Raw genomic sequence first — 26,754 nt, 5'->3', positions numbered from 1 at the left:
CAAAGCCCATCAAATTTACTTCAATTTCACCTTTACAGAACTTGAGCTAGTCTGTGAAACCTCTAGAGAAAATAAAGAACATCATGCAGTTAGTTACTACCTCTAGGATTGGGCTTTTGATTATATTTAGTGTGACCATTAAATATATTAGCCTAACTGGAACATTTTCAAGAGAGAAAAGGGATGTTTAATAATTATGCCAGAACAACAGGAACAAACAAGGACCTTCCACCAGCGCAAACCAGGCCATATGGTTACCCTAACTATATACAACATCAAATGTAACTAATCCAAAATTTTAAGAGCATTGTATAGTTCCACATGAATTTAAATAAGTAACACCAAATGTAAATTTTAATCTAGATCATATAAACCAAGCGAATCCCTTACTAAATTTAGTGAAAAAGCAAAACAAAAAAGTTTTGAAAAAGTTATCAAAATATCTTCATGACCCTGGGGTAGGGAAAAATTCTTTAAAAGAAGAAAAACACTAACCATAAATTAGAGTGATAAACATATCTACATTAAAATGAACTTCTATTCACCAAAAGAAGCCATCAAGTGGGAAAAGATATTTGCAACAGATATACTCAGCAAAGTACTCATACCCAGAATGGTGAACTCTAGAAAAAGATCTGCATTTCAGTAGTAAAATGGGCAAAAGATTTCAAAGGTGCTTCACGAAAGATGAAATCCAAATGACTAGGATATGAAAAAGTGTCCAGGGGGATCCCTGGGTGGCTCAGCAGTTTAGCTCCTGCCTTCAGCCCAGAGCGTGTTCCTGGAGTCCCGGGATCAAGTCCCTCATCAGGCTCCCTGCATGGAGCCTGCTTCTCTCTCTGCCTGTGTCTCTTTCTCTCTCTCTGTCTCTCATGAATAAATGAATAAAATCTTTAAAAAAAAAAAAAATTGTCCACCTCATCAGTAATCAGGAAGATTAAAGTCAAGTACAATCACACCCACCAGACCCGACAGAATTAAAATACCTGGTACTCAGTATTATTGCCGGTAAAGGATATGGAACTAGAACTCTCATATACTAATGACTGAAATAGAAACTAGTAAGCAACAACTCTGGAAAACTGCTTAGCATTACCTAATAAAGATAAAGACACACATTCCAAACAATCCTGCAATTCAAGTATATATCCTCAAGGAAACTACAGACGGGCATCAGTGCACTTAAACACAATTGTTCATAATAGCAAAAACTAAACAATTTAAACACTAAACTGTAGTATATAAAAAAAATACAGAATAAACTTGTTATATTCAAGAATGAATACACATCATAGGTGAAATACTATGCCACAACAAACTAAAATCAAATATATACAAGATGATTCCATTTATATAAAGTTCAGAAAAGGACAAAGGTAAACTCCTTTAGGGATGTAAACTTAAAGTGATAAAACTATGAATGTTAGAATAATGTTTAAATTTAGCTTAAGAGAGTAGTAGAGGTGATGGGAAGATGCAGGAGGTGGGAGGATTCTGGGATGTTGGCAATGTGTCTGTCTTGCCCTGGGTGGTAGTTACAGCATCTTAGTTTAAAAATATTTCATTTTTATCTATGTATCTTTTCAACATGTGTGGTTACTTCACAATAAAAGGGAAAGAACTCTTCCCAGAGGGGAAAAAATTAACATCCAGAAGAGAATTCTAAGAATGTCACTTGAGATTAACTCAATTGATAGTTTACAAAGATAACAGAGATCTCTAAATGCATATACATATGGTATTCTAAACTCCATAAACAAACTTTTGGCTTTAATCTGTTAGACTGCCATTCTTCAACCAAATCTTGAAAAACGTGAAATATCAGATATCAAATTACTTCACAAGTCATGTAAATTTTAAAATTTGAAAACCAAACACCCCACTTCTAACTCTGAAATTTGAAATGTCCAGTGTTGACTAGATAGCCATACAGGAGTTTTAGATCAGATGCTAAGTAGAGTAAGGTACCAAAATTTGATAACTACCATTTTTGCAAACAATTAAATTCCTAAATCTCTATTAAATATTAAATAACTCCTGCTGCTTAAAAAAAAGCATATATTATATCTGTGGGATTAACTATCAAAGCCATAAGCACAGATATAAATTCAATGATTAAAAAACTTTTCACTCCTGTGCTTGTATTTATCAAGACATGATACAAGAACAAACTGGTTTATGAATTCAACTACTACAGACTAATAAAATTGTAGTTTACTGACTCTAGAAGCTGAAAAAAAATAAAATGTGTAATGTATAAAATGTATAAAAGAATATAAGAATTCACAGATTTTTAAAAGACTAAAGTTGGGGACGCCTGGGTGGCTCAGCGGTTTAGTGCCTGCCTTCCGCCCAGGCCGTTCCTGGAGTCCTGGGATCCAGTTCTGCGACCGACTCCCTGTGCGGAGCCTGCTTCTCCCTCTGCCTGTGTCTCTGCCTCTCTCTGTCTGTCATGAATAAATAAACAAAATCTTAAAAAAAAAAAAAAAAAAGGACTAAAGTTAATACATAAGAAACCTTAAGAATGTATTAATTTTTGTCATTATGAGGAGTAATGACCAACTCAATGGTAAGTCATTCAACTGGCAAGACACCTTAAAATTCAGATTAGCTTAGAAATACTGTATGTGGGCCTCACTGAGAACTTTAAAAAAGCCTTCTTGAGGGCAGTCCGGGTGCAGCGGTTCAGTGCCTGCCTACAGCCCAGGGCGTGACCCTGGAGTCCCGGGATCGAGTCCCACGTCGACCTCCCTGCGTGGAGCCTGCTTCTCCCTCTGCCTGTGTCTCTGCCTCTCTCTGTGTGTGTCTCTCATGAGTAAATAAATAAAATCTTAAAAAAAAAAAAAAAAAAGAAAGCCTTCTTGATAACTTCATAAAGCCATAAAAACTAAGACACTATACAGCTAAATATCTATGGAGCAGTGGAAAAGAAACTTAAGATTAAAAAAAAAAAAAAAATTAAGACTCCGTAACTCAGGTATACAATGTCCCAACACAAGTGTTATTAAAAAGGACCCCCCAAATGTCACTAAGTACTCGTGTGATGCTGTGAAATAACTCTTCCCGCTCGGTTATAAATTTGTCTTCTTTTTTTGCAGACTTAGAAAATTTCTTCCTGGCCCTGGGCCTCTTGTCTCTACCACGGTCTTACTCGTTCCGTCACTCTACCAGATGTACCTGGAAAGGCTACCTTGGTTATCACCTTGCTACCCTCGCCTAAGTCATCCCAAACTCGTGAGACCTGAGGAAGCGGGAGCTCAAGTTTACGTTCTTGCCGGTTTTCCGGCGGAGCCAAGGCCCCACCACGTGTGAACGGAAACAAAACCCCACTCAGACCGGGCGACGCTTAGTGAGATCCTAGGGGCAGGGCCCTTCGGTCCTCCACGCCCCGAACCCGCCGCCGTCCCTGGGACCCGCCGGCAGGGCCCGCGCGGCGCAGCCTTCGGGACGAGGGTGCAACCTGGGTCAAGCTCGAACCCGCCTCCGCACCGGGTACCCCGGGCGCACCGTGGTGCACACGAGACCCGCGAGCATTTTTTTTTTTTTTAAAGACGCGGTTGCACAACGGCCTTTGAGGAAGATTCCGGTTTAGCAGGTAAACACCACGTAAGGGGGACCAGTGGGACGCGATGTGCCCGAGGGCCCCGAGACCGTCGGCGTCGCGGGGCGAGACCCAAAGTTTTGGCACATCGCTCCCCCCCACACACACACTTACTTCACCTGAGGGACGCCGCCAACAAATCGAAATTGAGAACGTGAGAAAATGGGTGCCTCGGAATCAACAAATCGGCAACTAAACTCGAGCTGGGCGGAAAAATTCTTTGAATCCTCGGGGCTTTGTTTTGTGGGGAGACGCCAGAACCCCCGAATTTCGGAGTTGGAAGAACACGTCTCTCCGTGTTCTCCGGCCCGTGCTCCGACTTGAGGGCCGCCCCGCCCGCCCCGCCCGCCCCGCTCTCGGTGCTCCGGGTCCCGGATTGAAGGCGCGGACGTCCCCGGGGTGGAAGGCAGGAAGCCCCCGGGGCGCGGGGGGGCGGGGGGGGAGGCCGCGGCCCGGCCCCGCGACGCCCGGGCCCGGACGGAGGGAAGGGAGCGGCCTCCCCGAGGACGGCGGAGGGCGGGGGGCGGGGGGGAGCCAGGAGGCCGCGGGCCGACAGCCGGGCGCCGCTCCCCCGCGAGGCCCGCCCCGGCGTACCTTTGGCGAGGGCTACGGTGGAGTTCTCGGTGTCGATGGTGTAGAGGATGCCCTCGTAGCGGATCTCCGCCTTGGAGATAAGGCTGATCTTGCTGCCGATGTAAGGGGTGCCCCCGCTCATGGCGCCGCCGCCGCCGCCGCTCCGGGCCGCTCGCAGAGAGGCAGATCCCGCGCCGCTGTCGCCGCTCCGCAAGCCCGCTCGCTCCGTCGGCGCCTACAGCAGCCGCCTCAGACCCAACATGGCGGCGGCGCCGGCTCCGCTACCCTCCCCCAGCCTCCCGCCCTCAAGCCGCGGCGCGGCGGCGGCGGCGGCGGCAGCGGCGGCGGCGCGGGGCATGCTGGGCAAGGCGAGGCCGCGCTCTCGCGAGACTCAGGCCGGCGGCGGGCGGCTGGGCCTCGGCGGGCGGCCCCGGTGGTCTCCGCGGCGGCGCCGCCGGGTCGAGTCCCCGGCCGCCGTGCTCGCGCGGCCTGAGAGGCGGCGACCGAGGGAGAGGCGGCGTACCTGGCGGCGCCGGGACTCGGTGGGCGGCGGTGGGGGCGCGCGCGGCGCTCTCGGCCTCCCCCGCGGCCTCCGCCATTTGCAGACCCGTCGCATCTTGTCCTGCGTCCTGCGTCGGCGAATGCGGATCCCTCAGCCTAGAAAGGGGCCCTCCCGCCCCCGAGCTCCTGGCGAGCCCCGTTAGGACCCGGTCCTTTCCCGTTCGAGGCTACTGCGGCCCTCTGGAAGCTCCCCCTGATGGGCTCCATCACAGCATCCCATCACCCAGCCCGTCCCCCCCTCCCCCTCCCCCTCCCCCTCCCCCTCCCCCTTCTCCCCTTCGCAGCTGCTGGAGCTGGGACTCTCTCCAACACCTCGGGATGCTCTCATCTGGGCTCGTGGCTTTCAATGCCACTCGACACAGACCAATCCCAGGCATTTGTCTGCTGCTTTGATCAATTCGGAGAACTCTGGACTCAGATCAGCCGTAGACCCCCTCATTCTCTCTAGTTGCACGTTTAATCCGCATCTGATTAACTTTGTGTCTCCAAACCAAGGCTCCCGGGTTTTCCCTCTGAAATTAACCTTCGGCCACTCGGTTCACCACCGCGGAAACTGGTGCTATTTATCCAACTGCTCATCCTTGGAGTCATCCTGGACTTCTCTCTCTCACCCCGACATCTGTTCTGATTTCAAATCCTGCCCTCTCCATCGATAATGGATGACCCGAATCTGATCACTTCTCACCATCTCCATCTCCTACCTCTCTACAACAAACCCCACGTCCCCTGCCCTTCCCTGCCCGGGGTTACTGCAATCGCCTCCTAAAAGGTCCTTCTACCTCTGTTCTTGCCCCCAGTAGTTAACTCTCCACACAGCAGCCAGAGGGGTCTTGCTAAAATCTGTCAGATCATCTGTCAGTACTCAGAGGAGTACTCAGTACTCCTCTCCCCAGTGATCCCTAGTCAGAGTGAAAGCCAGACTCCTTACTTAGGCTTAACAAAAACATAGATGACTTAACCCCTCGTCACCTCATTTCACCATTCTGTTCTAACCACCCTTTCTTCACCCAAAACTTTCGCTCTTCATCCAGATCTCAAATGTGACCTCCAGAGATGACTTTCCTTACTGGGGATTAAAACAGGACACCTGCCTGCACCACCATATGCCCTTAGCTTGCTTATGTTTTCTTCATAGCATTTCTCTCTCCCTGATATTACTTGCGTGTGTCTGTCTCCTTTGCTAGAATGTAAACATTTTGAGATAAGAATGTTTTGGTCACTGTGTGGACCCCACCTAGTATAGCTCCTAGCACAGGGTGGCTTCTCAGTAAATTGTTGTATGGATGAACAGTTAGATGAGGGCAGGGCGCAGACAGGATGTCTGGTGAGCTGAGTGAACAAATGATGAGAAGCGTGGCAACACCAAGAGGGGGAGGCAGGAAAGAAGTCTAGAGGTTGTGTTGAGCCCTGGTGCACAATGCCTTCAAAGGAAGGCTATGAAATAACCTCTTCGGTATCAGCTTCCTGCCAGGGAGTTGAGCTTTTATTCATGCTCATTCTTTTCCTTCCCAGGTCTGGAACTTAGCTTCTCATGCTTCCTGAGCTCATCCTTTTCCATCTCAAAGTTGATGATTCCCCAATTTACATGCTCATTCAGGATCTCCCAACTTCCAGGTCACATAAACTATGTACTTTCCAGAGGCAGTTGCTTGGGGGCATGTCTCACAGGCACTTCCAACTCAGTATGTTCAAAAATAATCTGCATTTATACACTTTCTTCCCCTAAGTAAACCTGCCCTTTATCCACGCTCCTCATTCCCATCACTGGCCCCAGGACTCAATGGAGTGTGCTATACTGAAACCAAGAGTAGTCCTCTAGCTATACCCCATGGATCACCACTCTTGTTGCTCCTACTTAATGCCTTGCAACTCCTGGTTTCTTGCACCCTGTGGCACCAGGAACCATGTGTAATTGCACCTTATCAGTGTGATAGCCCATATTATACTATATATATGAATCTCTATCTTGTGTGCTAGAAAATGGTTGAGAACTGCGTGCAGCGTGTTTCATTATCATGCCTTCCAAAAACCCAAATCCCATATTGCTCCCCAACCACAAGATCCAAATTCCAATGTGGAATTCCCATACAGACAAGCAATTCTTGGGCACCAGGTGGGGTGTCCTACAATTCAACACAATTCCGACACTATTTACCCAGAGATAGCGTCAGATCCCACAGGTTGAGGTCTCAGTTCTACAAGACTGCCCTCCCCTCCAGATGCCAATAACAAGCCCAGGTTATCACCTATGCTTTTGACCAACCGGCTATACTTTGGGGGCTCCAGTGATCTCCAAGCCCCCTTGGACTTCAGAACCAATCACAAGTCCAGGTTGTTACCATACTTCTGACCGACTGGCTATTAATTAGAGGTTCCCATAACCCCCTTTCTTGGGTTTAGTTCATTTGCTAGAGTGGCTCACAGAACTCAGAGAACCATTTTACTTACTAGATTTCTGGCTTTTTATAAAAGAATATAACTTAGGAGCAACCAGATGGAAGAGATGCATAGGGCAAGGTGTGTGGAAAGGGGCGTGGTGCTTCCATGCCCTCTCTAGGCATGCTGCCTTCCCTGCATCTCCACATTTTCACCAACCTGGAAACTCTCAGAACCCTATCCTTTGGGTTATTATGGAAGATTCGTTACACAGGCATGATTGATTAACTCATTGGACATTGGCAATTGATTCAATCTCCAACCTCTCTTGCTTCCCTGGAGGTTGGGAGTGGGGGGTAGAGGGTGGGAGGTTGAAACTGAGAGGTCGGGATCCCTGGGTGGCGCAGCGGTTTGGCGCCTGCCTTTGGCCCAGGGCGCGATCCTGGAGACCCGGGATCGAATCCCACATCGGGCTCCCGGTGCATGGAGCCTGCTTCTCCCTCTGCCTGTGTCTCTGCCTCTCTGTCTCTCTCTGTGTGACTATCATGAATAAATAAATAAAATCTTAAAAAAAAAAAAAAAAAGAAACTGAGAGGTCTAACCCTGTAATTACCAGATCCACTGCAATGGCAACCCACCTCCACTCTTAGATGCTTCCTAAAAGTTACCTCATTAACATAAAACGAGATACCTTTATCACTATCATTACTTCGGAAATTCTAAGTGTTTTAGGACCTCTGTTCTAGAAACAGGATAAAAACCAAATATTATTTTTATTATATATATTTTTTATTATAAATCACAATATAACAAGTTCACCTGGGCTTCAAATGCCTTGAGGGCAAGATATGATTGATGTGTCTTAGAGGCTTCCCCTTCTAGTGGGACCTGGACCCAAGCATTGGGAGATGATAATGTCTTTCCATTCAGGCCCCAGGCTTCTGCCCTGCCGCCCATTTAATCAAAGAGGAAGACTAGTTCTGTGTTTTGAATTTTCATATATTCTTATCTGTTGGTTTAGTCCATAGAGATGTTTAAAGTATTAGTGGTTTCTTCTTTGCCAAGCAGAGCCCTCTGACTGTGGGAGGCCTCATCATTTGCCTGCCCATGCCCAGATGTGACAAATGCCCCCCAGAGCGGTTAATCTCATCTATGAAATCTTGTCCCCCTTCTCCAGAATTTAGTTCCTTTAGGCTATTTTGTGATATTTGTACAAATAAATATATTTTGCTCCTTTACACATCTTTCCCCCATTATTACAAGGGAAGTAATTGCCTGCTGTGACCTTTTCGATCTAATTGAAAATGGAATTTGGAAGATTTTTTTTGGTCATATATACCCATTAGGGATATGTCCATTTTATCCTTAGAAAGGCCCTCCCAGTCAGTTTTTCCTCTAGAGTTGGGATAGACTGCTAGCCTTTCAGTTAAGTAACCTGACATTGTTGGCTTTCATTTAAGGTCTGTGTTTTGGGAAACTATATTCCCTTCAAAGAACTACCCTCCCTGCAGTGAGATGCTCATTCTATGAGATACACACCGAAACAGACTAATTGATGGTGCTATGCATGATACGTCCAGTCCCACGTTTGTTCTGTGATGCAAGCACGTTATGTGGAATTGTGATTTCTCTCTCCATAGCGTGATCATTGAATTTCTATAGGTAAATACACAGATGATACAATTTCATTGTTTGCTTCTTTTTATTTTTATCTTTTAAAGATTTTATTTATTTTATTCATTTCAGAGCGAGAGTGAGAGAGAGTGTGAGCAGGGGGAGAGGCAGAGGGACAAGCAGACTCCTTGCTGAGCATGAGGCCCAACACAGGGATCGATTCCAGGACCCTGAGGTCATGACCTGAACTGAAGTCAGATGCTTAACCACCTGAACCACCTGGGTGCCCTGTTTGCTGCCTTTTAATTAATAGTAGCTCGGAGTAACATGTTTTTATTTCTAATTTTTTTAAAAAAGGTTTATTTATTGAGATTGAGAGGGGGGAGGGGCAGAGGAAAGAGAGAATCTCAAGCAGACTTCCCACTGAGCGCAGAGCCTGAGGCAGGGCTCAATTTCACCACCTTGAGATTGAGACCTGAGCTGAAATCAAGAGTCAGCAGCTCAATAAACTGAGCCACCCAGGTGCCCTTCTAAATTTTATTTTTATTTTTATTTATTTATTTTTTAATTTTTTATTTATTTATGATAGTCACAGAGAGAGTGAGAGAGGCAGAGACACAGGCGGAGGGAGAAGCAGGCTCCATGCACCGGGAGCCCGACGTGGGACTCGATCCCGGGTCTCCAGGATCGCGCCCCGGGCCAAAGGCAGGCGCCAAACCGCTGCGCCACCCAGGGATCCCCCCTTCTAATTTTTAAATGAAGAAACTGAGACTCAGGGAATGTCAAGTAGCTTAGATCTACCACGAAGGTGGGAAATCATGAATTTCAGCCTCATCTGTATGATTCTATAATAGATGTGGTTTACACCACTCTAGGATGGCAAATTGAATTTTTCATCAAATGACAACTCAAAGAAATGGCACTACTTGCCAGATTTGTGTTGACAATTCTGAGGATGTGTCTGAAACCAACAGGACTTTGTTCCATGATTGGTTATCAGTATTTTCCGTGGACACAGGGTGGAAGAATGTGATACCAGGAAATCTCTGTCTACCCTTTGCCTCTTAAGTACCTGCCATGAGAGTGCCTATGGTAAAGTGCTTTGTAAACTTAATAGCACTCTATAATTAGTTATATTAATTTTAAAAATATTTTATTTATTTGACAGAGCACAAGCAGGAGAAGCTGCAGGCAGAGGGAGAGGGAGAAGCAGACTTTCCACTGAGCAGGGAGCCGATGTGGGATTCGATCCCAGGACCCTGGCATCATGACCTGAGTTGAAGGTAGGGGTTTAACCGACTAAGCTACCCAGGCACCCCATATTAATATTTTTTTTTAAGAAATGATTTTATTTTGAGGGGTGGGGGAGAGAGGGAGAGAATCTCAAGCAAACTCTGTGCTCAGTGAGGAGCCCAAGGTGGGGCTTGATCTCACAGCGCCCTGAGATCATAACCTGAGCCAAGATCAAGAGCCAGATGCTTAATCACATGAGCCACCCAGACACCCCTAGCTATATTATTAATCTTACCATTACTCAAATACCTGTCCAATGATCTTAACAACAAACAACAGAAAATGGGTAAGAAGTGTGTGCATGTGATTGGAAAGTAAGCTAAATAATAGAAACTAGTCTATAATGAATTTATCCAAGGAAAATCTTTCTAAAATGCAAATCTTATGATGCCAGATCTGGCCCTCAAACCCTACCCCCAAAACCTTCAATGGCTCCTCATGGCTCTATGACCTTAAAATAACCTAGGGTCTATTGTTTACAAAACCCTGTGTGTCTCCTGCTTTATTCTCCTATCTTACCTCTTACTCCGTTACTGTGTTCCATTCTTGTAGCCGGTTGGTCGGGGCAGTGCACAAGCACCTGACATGCAAGTCAGGGCGGTGGTGTCTCAAATGGACCAGGTTTAGCCACCCGCCACTGATGAAATAAAAAAAGCACGAGATGGGTGGTGGGGAAACAAAGGAATTTCCTTCACTGAGGCCAACCCTGGGAAGACAGTGGACTAGGGTCTCAAAGATTATCTCCAAAGTACAGAAAATATTTCCAGGTTTATAAGGAAAATGTGAGACTAAGGGGGGCGGGGAGCAGGCAGGCAGTGAAGGTCAAATGGATCACTACCTTCAAGTCAATCATGGGCAGGATCTGCAGGCCCAGGGCTTGAGAGAGTAGTTTTGGTTTCCATCACAGGATGCTTTGCCCTTAGAGTCTTCCACCTGAACCTAGAGACAGGCTGGAAAGAAGAATCCAATGAAAAAGGTAAAAATTGGAGGCAGTTAAAGTCCTCTTTCATTGTCTCTACCCTCCAGCCTTTGTCTTCTGATCTGGAAGCCACATTAGGCTTCTCTGGGGTTCTCCCTCTGGAGCCTTCTCACTGCAGCTCCTCATCTAGATATCCCTCCAGTCAGAGGGCTTCTCACTACTGTTTTGGGAGCAGCTGAGATAGTCGCTCCATCTACCCGCTCCCATCCAGCCTTCCCCTTTTTTTTTTTGTCCAACCAGCCTTCCTATCCAACCTGTGCTAACATTGACCTAATCACGTTAAATTGCCTATTTACATATCCATTTTCTACACTAGTTCGTAAGTGTGCAAAATGTGTGCTGAGAGCAGGGACTGTCTGTGCCTTTTCGCCACTGCATTCTTAGTACCAACACAGGGCCTTGAGCAGACATGCAAAACATCTCTGTTGGGTGAATTGGTAGACAAATGATTTTTTTTGTATTTTGTGTATTTTCAAGAAAGATGCTCACAGTAGAAGGTGACATTTTTAAAAACTAGGAGATATGGAAGGAACCACTTCTAGTTTTACAGATTCTATTTTAATACGTGAGAGCTTAAAGGGAGTTGTGTAGGAGCTTCGTGATCACACCTATGTTCTATGTTTGGTTTTTAAAGTGAAATGTTGTGCCTCAAATCCAGGCATTTTTATTCATTTCTTGTTGTGTTCTAAGTTAACATGCAAATTTCAATTGCCAGTTGAGTAGTTCTGGGTGATGTTTTCTTGTTACTATATGGCAGACACCCATGGCTTTCTCATTCACCCCATCTGGGCCTCCAGTGTGGTCTAATTATCCTGAAAAGCCAAGATGTGTTAGAGCTGAGCTTGATTACTCTAATGGCACACAATGTTTTTACAAACCTCCCGATTCCTGAATAATTATCATTATCATATGTATGTGTTTAGCCAAAAGCTTAATTGGAAAATTCCAGAATGAAACAATGCTACATAAGAAAAAAAAAAAAAAAAGAAACCTTCCAGTCATTTTCTTTAAAAAATTAAAAAAAAAAATCAAAGTGCTGCTAATACATACATAAGGTTAAACCATCAAATCATGCAGAAGGGCTTATATTGCACAGCAATTATTCCCAGCCTACCTCTCCCCCGCCGAGGTCCTTTGGAGGCAACTACTTTTAACTCATTCAGCTGTTTCTCTTGGTGGTTTCTCTAAATAATATGCTTACATCACCAGTTCTTGATTCATCCATTTTAGACATTATCTTAATTTCTAGCTATGTTAAATGAAGGTTTATCTCACTGGGGTAGTACTTAAGGACATTTTAAAGTTCCCTGCCATTTCTGAGTTGCCTTTATTTCCTTTATGCAGGACTGAGGTTCAGGTTATATGCAAGGATGTGCCTCTTATGTCTGCGTGGTGCCTGTTCTGACTCTGGACAGCCTTTGCTCTACTGACAGTTCCATGGTATGAGGATGCCCCTTGCCTCTTGGTTTGCTTATCTTAGAGTGAGTCTTCATTTTGGAGGCTTTCATCAAACTCTGGTGACTACTGGAGAACATTTGAGAACCAGATCATAAATCATCTCTGTGATGGGGCCTCTGTGCTTGCAGTGGACTCACAGATTGAAGGACTTCACTTAGAATGATCTGGTGGGAAGGCACTCTCTTAGACATTTAACTGGTGAACCTCTAAAAGCAAGACTGTGGAAGTTCAGAGATGTTTGATTCTTTTTTAGAGAAGAATCTCTGCCATTTTTGTGAGGGTGGGGTACATGTCAAGCCATCATATGGCTATTTGTTCAGAGTGGTGGAGAGGGGTAAGGTTCAGCCCCTTGTCTTGCTCCTGCCCTTTGTTGTATTGGGTATTTATTTATTTTTTTAAAGATTTTATTTATTTATTCATAGACACACACACACACACACACACACACACGGGGCGGGGGGCGGGGGCAGAGACATAGGCAGAAGGAGAAGCAGGCTCTATGCAGGGAGGTGGATGTGGAACTCGATCCCGGGACTCCAGGATCATGCCCTAAGCCAAAGGCAGACGCTTAACTGCTGAGCCACCTAGGTATCCCTGTATTGGATATTTATATGACACAAGCCACTTGGAAGTCCAAGGAATGATTTGCTCCCCACTTGGCTGCTATTTCCCTCTACCCATGTGCATTTCCTTTTTTTTTTTTTTTTTAAGATTTTATTTATTTATTAGAGAGAATGCGCTTGAGCATGAGTAGTAGGTGGGGCAGAAGGAGAGGGAGAAGCAGATTCCCTGGTGAGCGGAGAGCCCCATGCAGGGCTCAATCCCAGAACCCCTGAGATGATGACCTGAGCCAAAGGCAAATGCTTAACCAACTGAGTCACCCAGGTGCCCCACCTCCCATGTGCATTCCAGTCTTTGGCCTCCTGTACTTGGCTTTACCGGCTACCTCCATTCTCTATTTTTATGTGTATGTAGGGTAAAATAGACATAAATAAATTTTTACATTTTCATCATTTTTAAGTATACGGTTCAGTAGCGTTAACTACATTCACAGTGTTGTGCAACTGTCACCACCATCCACCTCCAGAACTTTTCCATCTACTCAAACTGAAACTCTTTACCTATTAAACAATAGCTACCTGTCTCCCCTCCCCCCAGCGCCTGGCAACCACCATTCTTCTATCTTCTGTGTCTATGATTTGCCTACTCCAAGTACTCCATATAAGGGGAATCATTACGATATTTGTTGTGTCTATCCCCTGTTTTATATCTTCAATAAGTCTGCTGAAATTTCTTATTTCTTGATTTCTATTGAGATTCCTATTTCTTGCTGTGGATTTGTACTTTTTACCTCCTTTGCTATTATTTTAGTAGGGTATTGGAAAGGCATGGAGATAATAATGTGGGATTAAGCAGCCATCTTAAAAAAAACAAACACCCAGTCATCTTTAGTCAAGAGTTCACTCGTTTTTAAAAGGGAACATTTCAACAAAAGGACAAATAATGTTATGATCCTGCTTGTATGGGGTACCTAGAGTAGTCAAATTCATAGAGACAGGAAATAGCATGGTTGTTACTAGTGGCTGGCGGCAGGGGAAGTGGGGAATAATTATTTAATGGGTACAAAGTTTTTGGTTTGGGAAGATGAAAAATTTCTGGAGGTGGTGGTGATGGTTGTAAAACAGTGTGAATATGCTTAATGCCACTAAATTGCACACTTAAAAGTGGTAAAATTGGTCAATTTTATGTTATGTATATCTTACCACAATAAAAAACTTTTTTTAAAGAAAGGAAATAGTTAAGGTTTCTATTGTCCCTGCATAGGATTTTATTTATAATAAGGTGTCAGAGGAAAAGAAGCTCCTTTAAAATGCTATGGAGGGCCTCTTGGGTGGCTCAGTCCGTTAAGTCATCTGGCTCTTGGTTTCAGCTCAGGGCAGGATTTTAGAGTCCTGGGATTCAGCCTTGTGTCAGGCTCTCTACTCAGTAGGGAGTCTGCTTGAGGATTCTCTCTCCCTTTCCTTCTGTCCCTCTCCCCACTCAGGTTCTCTTTGTCTCAAATAAATAAATAAATCTCTGAGGCTCCTGAGTGGCTCAGTGATTGAGCATCTGCCTTCAGCTCAGATTGTGATCCTGAGGTCCAGGATTGAGTCCTGCATCAGGCTCCCCATGGGGAGCCTGCTTCTCCCTCTACCTAAGTCTCTGCCTCTCTCTCTGTGTCTCTCATGAATAAATAAATAAAGTCTTAAAAAGACTTTAAAAAATAAATAAAATGCTATGGAAGGTGGGGTTTTAATTCTAGAAATGACAGTATCTTGTATTGGACCTACTTACCTGTTGATAACTATTACTAGCCCTGGACAAAAAAACCAAACAAACATTTTTTTTTTTAAGATTTTGTTTATTTATTCATGAGAGACACACAGAGAAGCAGAGGCACAGGAAGAAGCAGGCTCCATGCAGGGAGCCGGACGTGGGACTCGATCCTGAGTCTCCAGGATCACGCCCTGGGCCAAAGGCGGCGCTAAACCACTGAGCCACCTGAGCTGCCCAGAAGAACATTTTTTAATGCTATAGCTTGAAGGCACTAGTAAACAACCTTTAGGCAGGCAGGAATTGAAGGGAGCAGGAGTCACAAAAGAAGGGATGGAAACCAGGTTAGCTCTAATTTATTAGGCTTTTCCTCTGAGGGCACTTCCAGTCCTCAGGAACACATGGCACATAGCTCAGTAGAGTTAAAATATAAAGTGGTGGCCCTATTAGCTGAAAAGACTAAGTGTAGATTTCAGGGCTGCCAAAACAGCTGGGAATTGAGGGGATACTTCCCAGAAAGGAGAGAGCTATAGGGAGAAACTAAAAAATGTGCATATAAATTTCCTCAAGTTTCTGGCTGACCCCTAAAGAGAAAATGCTCATGGCAAGACCACAGGGAACCCAGCTGAAAGTTTTGGCTAGAATTTTAGGGAGAAACGGCTGTACTAGTTTGAAGTTCAGTTCCTGACAGGTAGGAGGGGCTCAATAAAGTCCTACATCTTTTTATTGAAAACCAAAAGGGTCATGACTTACAAGTAAGCCCAGGTTGAGAGTTATCAGAAATCAAAATATCCCTGGGATGGTCTAACAGCAGACTGGAACTGCTGAATACCATAGAGTCAACTTGAAGACATGTCAATAGAAATTATTCAAATGAAGTATAGGGAGAAAGTAATCAAAGAAAATGAATAGAGTCTCAGCGACCTTTGGAACAATATCAAATGGTCTACTATATATGTGCTTTTGGAGTTGCTAAAGGAGAGGAAAAAAAGAATGGGGTAGAAAATATATTCAGAATACCAGTGCCCCAAATTCCCCAAATTTGGTGAGATACATCAACCTCAGGTCCAAGATTCAAAAGAGAGTCTACAGGGGCACCTGGGTGGTTCAGTTGGTTAAGCCTCCAACTCTGGATTTCAGCTCAAGTCATGATCTCAAGATTCTGAAATCAAGCCCCGCAATGGGCTCCATGCTGGGCATGGAGTCTGCTTAAGATTCTCTCTCTACCTCTCACTACCTCTCACTACCTCTGCCCCTCCCTCCCACTCCTGCCTGCTCAAGTGCTCTCTCTCTCTCTCTCAAACAAAACAAAACAAAACAAAACAAAACAAAACAAAACAAAAACCGCCAAAGAACAAAGGAGAATCTACAATACAGCTTCACAGCTGCTCTTATGATTTCTTTTCTGACATGTATGCATACATATGAAGTTTGCAGAGGGGGCAGATTTAGTCAGTGGGCAGCCACAAGTTAAAATCTAATGATTTCTAGGCCCATGTTAGCTCAATGCAGAGGTATGCAGGAGGAATGCAGAAGGCCAACCCCTCTGTGATGGAGCTTCAATAACCAGAGCATGATAGGCCAGGAAACAATTCCAATGGCTTATTCTGTATCTGCAAGCTTTGTAAGCATCTCTCCCAGGGTGCCAGGGCCATGGCTAGAGTGAAGCAAGGCAGGCATGTAACAAACAAAATTTAAGAAGACACTTATTTTCAAGGTGCAATTCCAGCAAAGAGAGAGAGGATCTCTCCAGTGCACTGCTATCTGTTCAGATAACATCTGTCAAAGGAAAGGAATGCCACTACAGCATTAGGGATCATGGTCCCATGCACAGCCTTTACATGCCATGAAATGATAACAACTGGCACATGGATGTACTAGTAATAAAGCCTTTTATCATTTCATCTTCCTATGACCTGCATTACAGAGCAGAGAACCAGTATGATCATGCTCCAGTTTTCCAGTGGGGAGAAAACTAAGGGCCAGGGAAGTTGGTGCTTTTAACCTCAGGGGATTAATGGCTAAGCAAAGACCAGCATTCATGGCTTCTCAGTCCAAACCTCAGTTCTGTCTACGCAGCTAGAAGAGAAAGTAATGACTCATTCAGCTCTGTATCCTTGTGTGCAAAACTCCTGTTTTTGCTCTACCTCATATCTTGGCTAATTATGTGTTCTGACAGTGACCTGAGTTATTGAAGATATAAGTAAGTAAATTACGATAAGTATAGGCATAACTATTGGCAAATAAAAATGATAGAGTAACTCATCAATATAGTATTGCAAAAACACTTTCATAAAAATGGCTTTCTCCTGGAGATTCAAAGCATCATAAAATGAAACAAATTACGATAGAACAACTTTCAGAGTTTATAGAAAACAATTTTAGAACAAAGGTAAAAAAAATTGAGCAAAATAATGAAAAGAACAGTAAATTATATGTTACTATATTCTAGTAATTATGTAAATTACATAGCAGTAATTCTTAAATTTAGATGTTATTGGATGCCTTGCTGAAAGTATTACTTTATTGAAAATGATGATATTTAGACCAATACTCAACACTTATCTTTAAAAAAATATTAAAAGTTAGAGGTACTTCATAGAATAACATTTTAAAGAATTGGTCATCTTTCCAGATACACTTCACCACTTACAAGATCCGGGCACCATATTGGTGTTTACGTAGTTAGCTGGAATTCCAAAGTGTCTTAGACATGAGTATGCACTAGTGTTGGTAAGATGGCAACTCCCTATAGCATCTTCTGGCTTTGGAGTGTTTTGGGTGAGGGAAATGTGCTTTAAAGGCTCTGTGCTGAGCAGAGGCAGTGGTGGCAGTGTGGTGATTACAGGTGGTGGTAGTCAAGGTGGTGGTAGTCATGGTGGTCATGGTGGTGGCAGTAGTGGTTATAGTGGTATAGTGGTCATGTTTGTCCTGGTGATGGTCATGGTGGTCATGTTGGTGGTGGTGGTGGCAGTGGTGATGGTGGTGGTGGCAGTGGTGGTGGCAACAGTGATGATGACAGAGATGGTGGTAGTCACTGTGGTGGTGGTAGTATGTTAAATGAATGAGAGAAGGATTCAAAGAAAACTTCAGAGGTTTTACATCTGCCCCAAGACATAATATTAAATATCAAGAGGTTCAAAGAAATTAGTTAGATAAACTGGAAAGAAAAGACATTCCAGAAGTACATGATAGGAACAATGAGGAACTGGTCAGTTTGGGGTCATCCCTATTCTGTCTTTGAGAATATGAGCACTGAGCCTGGGGCCTGTTGCCAAGCCAAGTGGCTGAAGGCGAGGGAGGCTGGGCAGCTTTGCCACAGATCACTGCAGACTCTCCCAGGGGCAATGTGGAGATTGGAGTCAGCCTGTAGAATCCCTTTGCACATGAGTACCCGTGGGGGCTCGTCTGGCCTGGCTGAGGTTGTTCTGAGATGTGTTCGTGTTTTTGCACAGGCTTCCCCTTGCATTATGGGGCAAGGGCAAAAAATAAATGGAGATCACATACATGTATCTAAATGTTTAAAAGTTACAATTCAAGCCATAAATGGTTAAATAAAATATGTTCTTTTTCTCTGGATGAATTATACCTTCAAACCAAGCTGGAAGACTGAGTTTAAATGTAGACTTCTCCGACTCCTTGGACTCCCACACTGGAACATGGAGACGTGGGGACGTCAGCCCCAACTGTGGTCTAGTCCCTCTTCTTCTCCCGCTGTCAGCTCTTTCCCACACTGTGGTCTCACTCAAGCCTAGGGAAGCACACGCCTAATACACCATGCCTTAGGACAGCAGAGTTGGGGAAGAGAGATCCACACAGGCCAGCCCTGGTAGTGAGCATGAGGCTGTTTGGGCCTGACATTCTGGAGCTCTGGGTGGCCAGAGTATGGGTTAGAATAGGGGTCAGTAAACTATGCTCCTGGGCCAAATCTAGGCTCTCTGCTGGCTCTTCTGTTGTTGTTTTTTAAAGTTGGGCATGGAGTCCGGTGTGGAGCTTGAGCTCATGACCCTGAGATTAAGACCTGAGCTGAAATCAACAGTTGGTCACTTAACCAACTGAGCCACCCAGGCATCATCTCTGCTTGTTTTTTCTTTTCTTTTCTTTTTTTTTTTTAAAGATTCATTTATTTAGTTTAGAGAAAGGAGAGAGAGGAGAGAGAGAGAGAGAGCAAGAGAGCACTTGAAAGCAGGGAGAGGGACACAGGGAGAAGGAAAGAATCTCAAGCAGATTGCCTGCTAAGCAAGGAGTCTGTGGCAGGGCTCCATCTCATGACCCTGAGATTGTGACCCCAGCTGAAACCAAGAGTTGGATGCTTAACCTACTGAGCCACCCAGGTGCTCCTCTCTGCCTATAACATCCGTAAATAAAATGTTATTTGAATCCCATCCACTCTCATTTATTTGCATATTATCTATGGCTACTTCCTTGCCACAATGGCACAGTTGAGTGGTTATAGCAGAGATCTTGGCCTGCAAAGCCCAGAATATTTATTCTCTGTTCCTTTAAAGAAAAGGTTTGCTGATTTTTGGTCTAGAAGGGGGAGTGGGCAGGCTCCTATGAGCTTGCCTTCTTCGCTCTCAACTTGGGAGATGCAGGTCAAGGAGGGCCAGAGTAGAGTTCCCTAAAGTTGGGCCCAAAACCTGAATCTGACCATGAGGAAACATCAGACAAATCCAAACTGACAGACATTTTGCCAAAACGAGCCCTGTACTCTTAGAACTTCCCGTGCCATGAAACACAAAAGGACTAAGGAGCTATCCCCAATTAAAGAGGAATAATGAGGCAAGACAACCCAAAGCAATGTGACAATTAAAAGATTGGATCTGGGACTAGGAAAAAATATGCTATAAAGCATAATATTGGGATAATTGGTGAAATTTTCATAGGTATGTCAATTAGGTGATAGCTTTATATATATATATATATTTTTTTTTTGGTGATAGCTTTATATTAATGTTAATTCCCACTTTGAGAATTATACTGTGATTATGCAAGTAGATGTTTTGTTTTTAGGAAATGCACAATAAAATATTTCAAAGTAAAGGGATCTCATGGCTCTAGCTTATTCTCAAACAACAACAGTAATAATAAATGTAGAGAGAAAGTAAAAACAAAATACATCAAATAAGGCAAAATGTTAACAAAATGAATCTCTGTGAAGTCTTTCTAGGAGTTTTTTTTTTTTTTTGAGTTTTACTTATTTAAGTAATCTTTACACCCAATGTGGACCTCAAACTCATGACCCAGAGATCAAGAGTTGCATACTCTTTCGACTGGGCCAGCCAGGCAGATGCCCTTCTAGGAGTTCCTTATATTCTTTTTGCAACTTTTCTCTAAGTTCAAAATTATTTCATAGTAAAAGGTGAAAAAAAATGGAATGAGGGGAAAAGGTATTCCTTCTTTCATCTTCACTCACTGAACCCCTTCCCCCCACCATTCACTATCATTCAAAAATTATAACAAATTACACATGAAAAGGAAATGAATGTAGTTGTGGAAAGGAGAAGAAAAAAAGTCATTTTGGCTACTAATATACTTACCTAGGCAAGGCCCTTCAGGGGTGTTCTTAGGCTTGTTCAAGCTCACAAGGTGACCAGGCTTGTTCAAGCTCAGCCTGTTGAGAAGGATAGAGGGCAAGAACCACAGCAATCAGCGGGGCAGCTCCAGGAGCTCTTTGCAGGGAGTGTGCTTGTCACATTTCACTCAGTAAGTGCAAGGAGGCAAGATCCACATCCGGCCTTTACGAGAGCTGCTCTAAGTGCCCATGCCTCCCAGGAGGCAATCTCACAACTCTAGAGGCACAGCTTCCACAGTCTCTGCAAGGGATGTGCCCAGTTACAAGAGTTCCACACTAAGGAAACCCAAAACGGTGGTTTTCTCATTAGGTATTTATCTATCAGTCCAATGCAATTTACCAATGATCATTTATACTGTTAGCAATGTTGCCTAGCAACATAGTTGACATATACTCTCAGGAAAATAAATTTAGGATTAGATTCTTATGCAGAAGCGTTAAACCTTTGCTAGGAGTCTACCGCCCATGACTTGTTGAACACTTTTTTTTTATAGTAGCCTTCATGCCCAGCGTGGAACCCGACATGGGAACTTGAACTTGCAACCCTGAGATCGAGACCTGAGCTGAGATCAAGTGTTGGATGCTTAACCAACTGAGCCGCCCAGGCACCTGTGTTGAGAACTTTATCAAAGAAAAGGACAAGATAGCATGTTTTTTGATCACCTGAGTTTATATTACCTAATGGGGTAAGGATGTCCCTTCCATACCCTGTGCAACTGGAATGGTCTTTGGCCATCTGTCTTCATAGTGCCTACAAAACCCTTTTTATTCTGCGAATTCTAGGAATTTTACATCAAACGATATTACATGATAGTTTTTAACAAACTGAACATACTACCATGAAATTTAAACTTTATAGAAAAGTAATCCTTTATCCCCTACATGCTGTGTAAATCAAGGGTTCTTATCTAGTCGGAAGGTACAGCTCAGGCCTTTATAATAACCAATTATTGCTTTAAAAATCTGGTGTCTGGCACTTTAGAAAATGGTTGCATTCAATTTTCACTAGATGGCAGCAGAAGACATTGATCAGGTTCCAGTGCTGTACTAAACTCCTTTTTAGGAGTTTAGCACTCCTCCCATAGCTATTGTCGGATTCTGGAGTTGGCCTGGGGTTAGTTACCCTTTTCTGCACATAGAGAGCTTTCTTTAATCTTTTATTGGTGGCTCCAAATCCTGTGGTCACTGGAGCCCTGCTTGCACCTGCTGGCCACCACACAGCCACGTGTCTACCCTTGCCCTTTGCTCGCATGGGCGATCTCAAACATTCCTCCACGTAGATTAAAGTTTGAATGGAGTTGGAGTGAACTTGGTGGTTCCACCTCATTTATCAGGTGGCAGCCCCCTCACAAGAATGCGGTCTTTGAGTTCATTCTCCTGTCTGCACGGCCCCCCTCCAACACCCCACCCAGTTAGACATGAATCCATGTAGCCCAGCTGGGTTTCTGGCCAGGTCCCTTTCATGGACAATGAGCAGTTTCTCCTCTCAGGATGAAACCTGCATCTGTCCCACAGGGGATCCCCTGTCAGATGCCTCAAAGTTTTCTACACCAGAGAAAGGGTAAAAGTACTCTTCCACCGAGATATTCAGTGCCTTTTTTGCATTTTCTTCCCCAATTAGTCTATTGGTTGAGCTCAAGGCTTTGAAGGTCTACCCTACTGCTGCCATCACTCTGCGATGCCATGGGAAGGTCTTCTTAGATTCAACCTAATATTCACACTCATAAGACCTAGTCACTATAGTGACACTGGCCTATTCAGAAGTCATAGGACAGGAACCACACATGCCAGCAAGTCAGTGTCAGATATTTCCAACAATGAGAATCTTTGGAGCAGTTCACCCAGCAGATGGCTCAGTTGCAAGAAGATAAGGGCTACATAGGGCAGGTACGCAAGTTGCCCTGATTTCATGCCCCCTGGCAAACAATATCTCTGGAAACAACTGCAAAGTCATGACTTCTATGGTCCCCACAAGGGACTCGCAGGTTAGAAAAGGAATCCAAGGCTATAGTGACTCTCCGTCCAGATAAAAGTTCCAAACCAGGGGTCATTTTTATCATAAGCAATGCTGCCTAGTAACATTTTTATCTGTTTCCAGGAAAACATAGTGAGAAAATTAACCAAAAGTCAGACTCTTATACAAGGGGAGAAAAGGTTTAATACATTACCTATGCCTAGAAGTTCAAAGAGTCAACTGAAAAACTGTAGTACTTTGTTTAATGAAAATGAATGAAGAGATCCAACAAAATGGCCAGATATACTTTTTTGAAGTCTTTGAATGTAGCAAATATTACATAATGTAATAGGATAAACATTTCTTTCATAATACCAACAGAAACCACAATTACTTAATAGATATAATATACATGATAATATAACAAAAAATATTCAAGTCCTACATGACGAAAAACTTAAAACTTGACTGAAATTCCTGAATAAATGAACCATGTTAATTGGATGATAAGAGTCAATATTATAGAGATATAATGCTCTCCGAATAAACTACAAATGTGGCATAACTCCAATAAAAATTCCAGTAGAGTTTTCTGAGGAATTTGAAAAATTGATCCAAAATTCACCTGGAAGCATATATGTGTAAGAAATTTTTGAAAGGAAAAGAGTTGGACTTGTTTTGTAGACATCAAACCTACTACAAAGTTATAGTGATCAAGAATGCAACTTTGGCCCAGAAATAGGCGTATGTATCAGTAGAATTGAATAATTATGTTCAGAAACAGATACTTTAGTTTTATGTTGATATAACTTATGTAAAACACATAAATCTTATGTGAGCACAGTATATTTTTACATGTGTATATTTCTGCTTAGCCACCACACAGATAAAGATATAGATTATTTCTGGTTCCCCAAGAGATTTGCTTGTCCTCTGTCCCAGTTGTTATCAATCCCCTCATCAAAAATAACCATGGGTCTGTTTTGCCTCTTTATGAATTTCATGTGAATAGAATCATACAGATGTAACCGTTTGTGGCTGGGTAGTTTTGTCAGCATTACATTTGTGATATTCATCCAGGTGCTTGTGTGAAGCAATAGTTTGTCTTTTTTTTTCTCATTATTATAGTATTCCATTTGATACAATAGTATTTCATTATATGGATGCGACAAAATATGGTCACCCATTCTATTGTTGATGGAATTGGGGTTGCTTCTAGTTTTTGGTCATTACAAATAAAGCTTCTATGAACATTCTTCTACGTGTCTTTCAGTGGACATAAGCACTCAGTTGTATCAGGCATATACCCAGAAATAAAATTGCTAGTTCATAGGATAAATCTCTATGTTTACTTCTTTTTAAAAAAGTAGACTCCACACCCAGTGGGGAGCCCAATGCAGGGCTTGAACTCATGACCCTGAGATTGAGATATGAGCTGAGATCAAGAGTCAAGAACTTAATGGACTGAGCCACCCAGGTGCCCCATGTATGTTTAGTGTTAGTAAATGCTGCCATTTTTCCAGCATTTACTGGAAATTTATGTGGCTTTAATTTGCATTTCCTTGATGATTAATGATGTTGAATTCCTTTTCATCTGCTTTTGGTCATTAGGAGATTCTCTTTTGTGAAGGTCAGCACAAGTCTTCTGTCCCCCCCTTCCCTAAAATTAATCCAGAAATTTTCTTATTAATTTATAGGAGTCCTTTGTCAATATGTGTTTTGCAAACATCTCCTGCTGGTCTGTCACTTACTTTTTCACTTTTTAAAAAAAACTATTTTATTTATTTATTTATTTGAGAGAGATAGAGAATCTTGAAGCAGACCCCATGTTGAGCACAGGGTCTGATGGGGGGCTGGATCCTACAATCACAGGATTATGACCACAGCCAAAACCAAGAGTTGGACCCTTAACCAACTGAGCCACACAGGTTCCCCTTTTTCACTTTCTTAATGGTGTCTTTTGATGAGTCGAAGTTTCATTAACTTAATTAATATAACTTAAGCTTATTTATGAATTAAATTGAATTAATATATTAATCTTTTATGATTATTGCTATTTGTGTCCCAATAAGGAAATCTTTGCCTGTCCTTACCCCTTAACATGGTCTCTTATGTTTTCTTTAGTTCTATTATTGTCTTACTTTTCACATGCTTCTCAAATTAATTTTTGTGTATGAAGTGAGGTAGGGGTCAAGGTTCATGTTTTCTTATACAAATATTCAACTGACCCAGCCATATTTATTGAAAAAGCTATTTATTCCCCATTACATGGTACTAGAGTTTCTGGCTAGTGCAATAAGGTAAGAAAAATAAGTAAAAGTCATCCAAATTAGAAAGGAAGAAGAAAATGGTCTTTATTCATTGATGGTATGATTGTATAGAAAATCTTTTGGCATTTATAAAAAAGCTACTCAAACTAATAAGTGAGTAAGTTTTTGTAAGTTTTCAAGATATAAGATCAGCATTCAAAAATCATTTGTGGGCAGCCCAGGTGGCTCAGTGGTTTAGCACCACCTTCAGCCCAGGGCCTGATCCTGGAGACCCGGGATCGAGTCCCACATCAGGCTCCCTGCATGGAGCCTGCTTCTTCCTCTGCCTGTGTCTCTGCCTCTCTCTCTCTCTCTCTCTCTCTCTCTCTCTCTGTCTCTCTGTGTTTCATTTGTATTTCTATATATTAGCAGTAGACAATTAAAAATTTAAAAATGATACCTTTTACAATTCTATTAAAAGTATAAAAACTTAGAGATAAATCTTTTTTTTCTTTAAAGATTAATTTATTTATTTATGAGGGACACAGAGAGAGAGAGGCAGAGACCACAGGCAGAGGGGAAGCAGGCTCTTTGCAGGAGCCGGATGTGGGACTTGATCCGGGATCCTGGGATCTGGACCTGTGCTGAAGGCAGCTGCCCAACTGCTGAGTCACCCAGACGTCCCAAGATAAACCTGACAAAAGATGTGCAAGGCCTGTGTACTAAAAACTACAAACATTTCTGAGAGAAATTACCGAATACCTGTGTAAATGGAGATATATACCATATTCATAGACTGGAAGACTCAATATTTTTAAGATTTGATGTAGATCTATAGATCCTTTCCAGTTCCAATAAAAATCTCAGTAGCTTTTGTTGTTGTTGAAATTGACTGATTCTAGAATTCACTTGGAAATGCAGAGGAGATAGCTAAGACCACTTTAAGAAAAGAGAAGATTTACATTATCTTATTTCAAGACTTATTATAAAGCTATGGTAATCAAGACCATGTGGTATCAATGTCATGATAGATAAATCAATGAACAGAATAGATTCCATAAATAAACCCACATTTATATGATCAATTGATTTTCAGCTAAGTGGCAAAGGCAATTCCATGGAGAAAGGATAATTTTTTCAATAAATAATTCGATAAAATTGGGTATCTATATGCAAAAAATTAACTTCAACCCATCTTTTGCACTATATATAAAATTAATGTTAGCACGAATCATAATCATAAGTTTAAAATTTAGAACTATGAAACTTGTAGAGAAAAGATAGACAAAATCTTTGGGACCTTGGGTTAGGCAAAGATTTCTTAGATATGATACCAAAAACATAAATTAAAATGTATTAAACTGGGCAGCCCAGGTGGCTCAGCGGTTTAGTGCCCCCTTCAGCCCAGGGCTTGATCCTGGAGACCCAGCATCGAGTCCCACATCAGGCTCCCTGCATGGAGCCTGCTTCTCCCTCTCTCTCTCTCTCTCTCTCTCTCTCTCTCTCTCTGCGTGTCTCTCATGAATAAATAAATAAAATCTTTTAGAAAATGTGTTAAACTATCAAAATTAAGAATTTCTGCTTTGAAACATGTTTTCAAGAGAATGAAAGTACCAGCCACAGATTGGAAGAAAATATTCATAAACCACATATCTTAAAAGACACACCCAAATTATGTAAAAAAACGTGGAACACTGATTAGTAAGAGAATGAGGAACCCGATTGAATTGCCACTTGGATAGCAAATACGCTTATGAAAGGATGTTCAATTTTATTAGTCATTAGATACATGCCAATTAAACCTACGAGGAGATATCACTACACATGTCTAATAAGTTTTGGTGAGAATATGGAGAATCTAGAACTCTCACTGTTGTTGGGAATGTAAAATGCAACAACACTTTGAAAAAACAACTTGGCAGTGTTCTTAAAAAAGTTAAACAGACACCCATCATAATGACGGCCCTTTCACTCATAGGTATAAATCCAAATAAAAGCATATGTCCATACAAACGCTTGTACGTCGAGGTTGACAGTTTTGTTTGCTATAGCCAGAAACTGGAAACAACCCAAAAGTCCAACGTGTGAATAAAGAAGTGGTGCTGCAATCCATCTAAAGGAGTGAATGCAACAGGGGTGAACCTAAAAATAATTAAGCCTGATTTCCAACTCCCTCCAAAGCACACGGTACGTGACTCCATTTATATA

At 42.8% G+C, this 26,754-nt stretch overlaps 1 protein-coding gene and 1 long non-coding RNA gene across 8 annotated transcripts in view; one reads left to right on the top strand and one right to left on the bottom strand.

Moving 5' to 3' along the window:
* The window catches only part of LSM14A (LSM14A mRNA processing body assembly factor), a 54,894-nt gene extending 49,852 nt beyond the window's left edge, over nt 1-5,042 (bottom strand). For 4 of the 7 annotated variants that reach the window (XM_026010161.2, XM_026010159.2, XM_026010160.2 and 1 more), the window contains exon 1: nt 4,196-4,621. In XM_026010161.2, coding sequence (XP_025865946.1) covers nt 4,196-4,316 — 121 coding nt within the window. In that variant the 5' untranslated portion in view covers nt 4,317-4,621. Of the gene's footprint in view, nt 1-4,195; nt 4,622-4,697 lie in introns of those variants that run through there. The other 3 variants (XM_072750329.1, XM_072750319.1, XM_072750350.1) reach the window with 3 other exon arrangements.
* LOC112928440 (uncharacterized) lies at nt 3,333-23,553 on the top strand. Its single transcript, XR_003236741.2, has 4 exons — nt 3,333-3,595; nt 9,894-10,008; nt 12,342-12,437; nt 20,838-23,553. It is a non-coding gene; the product is annotated as an uncharacterized lncRNA (long non-coding RNA).
* Nucleotides 23,554-26,754: the final 3,201 nt, after the last annotated feature.

This window comes from Vulpes vulpes, chromosome 1, assembly GCF_048418805.1.
Source record: "Vulpes vulpes isolate BD-2025 chromosome 1, VulVul3, whole genome shotgun sequence".
Lineage (NCBI taxonomy): Eukaryota > Metazoa > Chordata > Mammalia > Carnivora > Canidae > Vulpes > Vulpes vulpes.
This window is presented reverse-complemented; position numbering and strand designations above follow the sequence as displayed.